General features: G+C 46.3%; 1 protein-coding gene across 1 annotated transcript in view; it reads left to right on the top strand.

The window, feature by feature from the left end:
• Positions 1 to 1,285: 1,285 nt before the first annotated feature.
• Positions 1,286 to 6,867, top strand: part of LOC146811696 (zinc-binding protein A33-like) — a 35,628-nt gene continuing 30,046 nt past the window's right edge. Inside the window, exon 1 of the mRNA XM_085618669.1 lies at positions 1,286 to 1,847. Within this exon, the coding sequence (XP_085474795.1) occupies positions 1,470 to 1,847 (378 nt within the window). The 5' untranslated portion in view covers positions 1,286 to 1,469. The remainder of the gene's footprint in view (positions 1,848 to 6,867) is intronic.

The following is a 6,867-nucleotide window of genomic DNA, read 5'->3' as shown; positions in this document are numbered from 1 at the left end:
CCCCAAGCGCTGGCTCCACCCCCTGCTGGGTGTCTGGACACCTTCATCCCGGACCCTCCGACCTCCAAGTGCGAGGGCCCGGACATCAAAGGGCGCCTGCCCTATAACTGGAGCAGCTCCGGAGCAGGATGGCAGTTGTATCCTGGAGTCGAGAGACACCGAGAGAACTCAGCCTTGACGGACTACTGGCGCTGCCGTAGCCCTATCTTGCGAACTATCGTCCTGCCTGCTGGCGCTGCCGCGGCCTTCTGCAACATCCATCCTCGTCGGGACCTGCTGGCGCTGCCGCGGCCCGTTGTAACGACCATCCTCACCGGGACCTGCTGGCGCTGCCGCGGACCGTACATCGACCATCTTCACTGGGACCTGCTGGCGCTGCCGCGGACCGTGTATCGACCATCTCTACCGGGACCTGCTGGCGCTGCCGCGGCCCGTACCAGCTACACCACCAAGCTCGAGGATTGTGAGCTAACCATCATCTCATCCGAACTACCTGACTGGTAAACAGACTGTCCCGCTACCCCTTCCCTATCCTAAGAGACCTAAATCGAGGGGACCCCTGAGTCCAGACCTCCTTGTACTATTTCATCGTACCTTAAGAAGTGCATATAAAGAACGCTAAATCTTATCCTTGTGTGGTGTCTGTCTGTGGGGGGGAAGTTACTTGTCTGTACGATCGCTGGAGACGGCTCTCCCCGGAGACCTCTCCCCCTGACCTCGGCCGACCCTCCCGGTCCGTCTAACATAGCTACACCCAGATATCCTCTAGAGAGCAGGACAGCTAACCTGCTACAAAGACTATCATACATGACAACATTTTAGAGCAGGAAAGTGGTTGATTCTGAAAGAAAATTCGGGAAATGTATTTTCCCCACAGCCTAATATTAAAGCAGCGGGAATTTTAGGCGGGAAACAGTTTAAATAAAGCCAAATTTGTCTTAAAAATAGGGAGTCTCCAGCGTGAATCGAGTCTATTGGCATGCATGGACTATATATAGTAAAACTGCTTGCGTCGATACTGTTGTTCGTTGTTATGGATGACTGCGTCGAATGTGTGAATCACCCTCGTGCCTCTTTCTCACACTGAGGGTCTCTTTTAGATCACTCATACAAGTTTTACATCCATGATTCCTCCCTTTGTCGCGTTTTCCCGATGTTTGTCTTCTTCCCCTTTCTGTCTTTCTCTGAGTCAAAGTCTGGTGATGATTCCCGCCCCTCCCCAGGAACGAGTGCCCGTGCCCTCCCCCAGCACAATGCAGTCCTGTCTGAGGGCGTGGGGAGCCTCAGGTGCTCATAGCGCAGGTATTCGAGAGTCAGATTATGAATGAACTCTGTCACGTGGTACAAGGAGTAGGCTCTCGCGGAACGAGGAAACGTGGGCGCCTGGGAGCTGCTCGGAGCCTGTCCAGGTTCATAAGTGTCGAGGAGCGCTTGGCATAGAGACTCGCACAGCACGGTGAGCGGGAACCATGTCCGGCCTGGTGCCCTCCGAGGACATCGCCCTGGAGCTGAGCTGCCCCATCTGCCACGAGCTCTTCCGCGAGCCTGTGGTGCTGGAGTGCTCGCACGACTTCTGCCGCGAATGCATCGACCGCTACTGGGCCAGCGTGGACGTCTGCACGTGCCCTATGTGCAAGCGCGAGCACCCCGGAAGGAAATACACACCTGTCCGCACGCTGGGCCGCCTGGCCGACACGCACCGCGAGAAGGAGGCGGCCGACGTGGCCGGTAGGCAGCTCCTCTTTTGCGTCGAGGACGTAGCCGTGGTGCCCGGGCATGCCGCCTGCACCCCGGAGCACTCCGGCCACAGCCTCCTGCCGCTGCAGCAGGCCGCCGCTCTCTACAAGGTAAATAAATACATGAATACAACGCTTCAGTACCATGCTAAAGTTTCGTTGCACTAAAATGTGTACGTTTATAGTGTGCTCTGCTGCTATCTCGCCATGCTGTACTGTAACTTCGTAGTTCTCGTGCTACATACTCTAGCTGTAGCATACCGGGGTATCCTTCATGACAGTAGAATATCCTTTGGTCTAATATGATTTCTCACGTTATGCTGCCTACTGTTATGTTGTGCTATTTTAAGGTATTGAGATACATTGACCATAGTTTATTTGCAATGTTAAACTGTGCCTGCCTTTTTACTGCATACTACACATGTCAAACTACGCCACCTCATGCTGTTCTGGTCCTCGCTATACCGTGCTCCCGCCCAAATTGTGTTAGTCCGCAGAACGCCCTAACACCATCCAAGGCTTCCAGGCGCTATAACTAAAACATCAGACTTATTGAATTGTTAAGTACTAAGTGATTGTGAACAAGAACTGCGTAAATTGTCGCGTCCTAATATTTTGCCACGAAACATACTGGCTTTGTACCGCACTATTTAGAGTGTTTAGTTACACCCGTGCCTCGCCCGGGGTAGAGTCCTACATATATACGCTTCTACAGTACAGTATCTTTGGTGGGGGTTTCCTTTTAAGCTCTCACACAAGAAAACATGTTACTCGGGGGTAAAAGCAAGCGGGAGTCTGACTTTTCCAAAGCGAGAGCAACATAGCTTGCAGGTCTGACGTGGTGTCGCAAGCTCTGGGCGTGAGAAGATAACACACCCCAGCCATATGAAACATGTGTCAGGTGCCGAGACTGCGAGTCCCATCCCGTGGGGAGCAGGTGGAAGAATGTATTGACTCAGCCCCAGCAGAGCAAACGCCCAGCAGCCCTGCATTCCTCCCACTCACGCCGAGCTCATGCATGCTGCGGTGCAGGGACCCTGCCAAGCAAGACACCCACCATAAACACATGTGATTAATGTTTCCTTTATTTTAGCACACGCTAGCAAGCTGAAGGTGATTCCCAGATGGGGTGATTCTGGAGTAGTTAAGCTAAGCTCCTGCAATAGCGTTTTATTAGAGCTGTCTCGGATCCCCAGTCAAGAGAGAGCATCTTCGTCAACTCGAAGTATGCGGAAACAGCCGAGGATTGTTGAGCTGTCTTTTGACATGCTGCGCTTTCCTGCCAAGTGGTGATGTAAGTGCACATTCGCCTCTTGGTATGCCGGGGTTTTCCACTAGCAAATGGGACTTCCCAGTGCTTTCAATTGGGCCGATACTGTCCAAGTACCGGCCCTTTTCTATTTTGGGAGGGAAAGTACCTGCACTTCTTAAGAGAGACGTAATACTTTTAATTGGAGAGTATCGGCACTTCTCATAAATAAGCATGTACTCTGTTACAGAGTACCTGCACTTCTATTTTTCCATTTCAAGAACTGGACTTCCCTGCATGCTGGCGTGGAGGCAGAGCTCGAGAGCCCTTTCCACATGGGCCCGGATTGCACCCCAAACTTCACTGTCACAACATCAAAGGTGGTCTCAACGAGGGGCTCATAACTGAATTTTTTTTTCTATCACGAACTGGTCACCAAATCATTTAACACAACGAAAACTCATGGGCACATATGCCACATACATATGGCAGTTAAAACATCAGTTACACTATTTATTTCATTTACTCACACGGTTTGAAAGTTTTTTTTAAAACCACTTCCAGTATCGCGCACCATAATTTGATAATGCTCTTCTCGCACTGAACGGCGAATGAAAAGAGATGAAATTCGCGTCTTTAACAACACACGATTAATTTTTCTCAATGCAACAATGAATGTACACAAATATAGCCTTTACCGGTTTACCTAAACGAGTACAACAACTAAATGTGACATTACCTGATAATATATCGTGCACAGTTGTTTATGATACTTTATATTCTGACTGCAGGACTAATCCCTGACGAAGGGTATTCATACCCGAAATGCATAGGAATAAACAGTCCATATACAAGAATGGCTAACTCAATATGAATATTCACAATGTATGAATAAAATACATGAACTGAAATTCAATTTACTATGAGTCGCCTCAAATATTTTTAAAGAAGGATAAAACGGATCCCTAGCTGTGTCTAGGGGGACACATCTGAGAAGGAAGTGCAATAACTAATAGTATCAAGACGTTTTGAATGAAAACGCCGCCCCAGGAGCACGCGACAAAAGGTACAAAACAAAAGAAACCAAAGGAAGATAAACCAATTAACAAAAATACCAGTTTGTAGCACGTATTCATATCCATTTACAAGTAAGTGCACATTCGCTTCACTGTCACAACATCTAATAGACAACATCAAAGGTGGTCTCAACGAGGGGCTCATGACTGAACTTTTACACCTTGGATTGGAAGTACACAAGCAATAAGTCGCCAATGCACGCGCTCACAGAGTAAATTTCAAAGTATACATATTTAGTCTAACGTAGAAAATGTGCACAATTATACTTGTCGCTTGTTTGTATCGTGTGCATCATCTCAAATGCACCACCTAATGGACAACAAAGCCGATATGTCTTGCATTTCTGTTGCATTACCCAAACTTCCGGCTTTACAAGTGCTTTTTGATGATGCTGTTCCGCATTAGCAAAAAAGAAACAAAATGCTTGTTTGCTAATGCGAAACTGCATCCCAATCGCAAAAACAAATCTGCAGCGTGATCTCATACAATCGTCCATACGTCATGACACTGGAGCAGCTTTTTGTTTTTTTAAACTAACATGTTCCAAGATGGCGAACACCAGTCTTGGAGTGGTAAATTGAACAAAAGTATGCACGGAAGTACATCTAAGAAAGAGGAACGATCTGGTAGCAAATTGCAGTTTTGGTGCCCTCCGGTATAGAAAAAAAGTAATAAAAAAAAAGGAAGCAATGTGGAGGGGAACAGAGGAATGAGAGGGGTAACCTGGGGGTAGTAAGAAAACGCCACTGAGCAGGGTGAGCAGTGCAGAAGTGGAGGGGGTGGAATAACAGAGTACTTGGCAGAGAGATTGAAACTTTAAAAAAAAGTAAAGAAAAAAGAAGAATGGGGCTGGTTGGGGGAGCACTGGATTTGCTGGGAAGGGGAGCAACAAGGAGAGCCGTGGGGCGGCAATTTTGAGGGGAAAAGCAGCACAAAAGTAAAAGATCAACAAAATGCATGCTCTCGAATTGAATGGTGATAGAAAAAGAAAAACATTTCCCTTAATGTAAGCATGGAAGGATTTAAGTCATCCAGTCAAAAGGATGGCAAAGAAGCAATGCTGTAGGGGGCAGGACAAACACAAGAAGAAGGAAAGTCATCGAATAGGAAGCAAGTAAATAACATTGACTAGAAAGTCAATCAATAATAAGAAATGGGCTTACGCAAAGACCACCCTAAGTATTGGTATTGTATACAGTTGGCCTTCAGCAGCAGATAGCTAAAAGCTGTTTGAGGTTAGAACTTAAAAGGAAGGGGAATATGAAATTGGAGACCTACATCTCAGATAAACTTGATGAAATAGGACAATCTCCACACTCATTACTAAGGAGGAGGACATGGAGCTCGGAGAGTTTGTCCTCATGTTTTTCATCCCAGGGTGCATGCAAGAGGCCTTGAAAGAGAATGTTTTTCAGGTATCACACCACCTGTGCCCCAGCAGGAGAGTGAGCGCCCTCTTCCTTATCACCCGGGTCATGGCTACAATGTTGTGTGTCTGATAACCACAGCCCCACCCCACCCCCACAGAGGAAGGCCTGAGTGTCTTGGACGGTAAGCATCATATCGGGGCAGTTAGAAGACCCAGCTGACTCCATCAGAGAAAATATTCCAGAGTACCTAAATAACCCAGCTGCACTTCTCAGCCATTCATTCTGGCATCAACACTACAGGTACTCGAGGATTAAAGTTGAACCCCATCAACGAATTCGTATTCACCAGCCACCATTGAAGAGATCTAGCAATGTGCAGTGAAACCAAAGCTATGACTCTGTAGCCCTTGGCATCCAGTTCGCAATGGGGCAGATGATGGTGGACAACCTGAATAAGACCCAATGCTACTTGCATGTCCTAATGTGGACCAGCTAATCATACCAAGAGGAGAAAATGATAATCCTGTCCGTGTGGGGTGTACACTGTATCAGCAGACTTTAACCTGAAGGTCAGGACTCCTGCCTGAAAGTGACCACCTGGAACTACAGAACCTCTAGTGGACAGGTGGAATGAGTGTGGTGGATTATAACTAAGGCTCCTGATTTTTCGTTTTTACTGATCTTTACAGATAATTACAGACAGAAAACAAAGTGTTTCCTGTCTGCATTTAGTTTTTAAAGCGGAAAAATAAAGAAAATTGTGCTTCTTGTGGGTGACTCTCCATGTTGTTTTTCGTGATTTCTAGGACAACAGCTGAGCAAATAGGCAGCATGGAAAGTTAAACATAGGTTGAGATTTCCCTAAATGCAGGTGTATGGTAACATATTTGTATTATAATGCTCATATTTACCTGTAGGTGTAGTGTTTTGCTATATTTGGCTGCTTAATTTTCAAAAATGTGACAGGCAGCAAAGTATAAGTGCATGTTTATCAGTTAAATACATGTGGAAATATACCATTTTGTGACTCCATATATTCTCAAAACACTAAGTAAATTTGGATAAATACCAATAAGATGGGCAAAAAAATATGGATAAATACAGAAGGAAATGGTAGAAAAATAAATACCATAAAACTGGGAACCCTAATAAGTCAACAACTGGTTAACATAATTTGTGGGACTAACTTGTGGGGATGTTGGTTCAGTTGAGTAATCTCCCTTCTTAGGAGCACACCTGTTGTGGAATGGGGGAGACAGTTCATGTTCTAACCTGTTCATATGTTTTACATCATTGGAGGAACCCAGACTGCGGGGGTTCTTTCCTGTTAGCAGGCTAGATAGATAAAATTGATTACATTGAATCATATCAATTAGAATGTGCAGTATATTGGTCCCTAAACAACAGCATTTGTTCCCCAGGTATTAGGACGAAG

This window comes from Triturus cristatus, chromosome 7 (assembly GCF_964204655.1).
Source record: "Triturus cristatus chromosome 7, aTriCri1.1, whole genome shotgun sequence".
Classification (NCBI taxonomy): Eukaryota; Metazoa; Chordata; class Amphibia; order Caudata; family Salamandridae; genus Triturus; species Triturus cristatus.
This window is presented reverse-complemented; position numbering and strand designations above follow the sequence as displayed.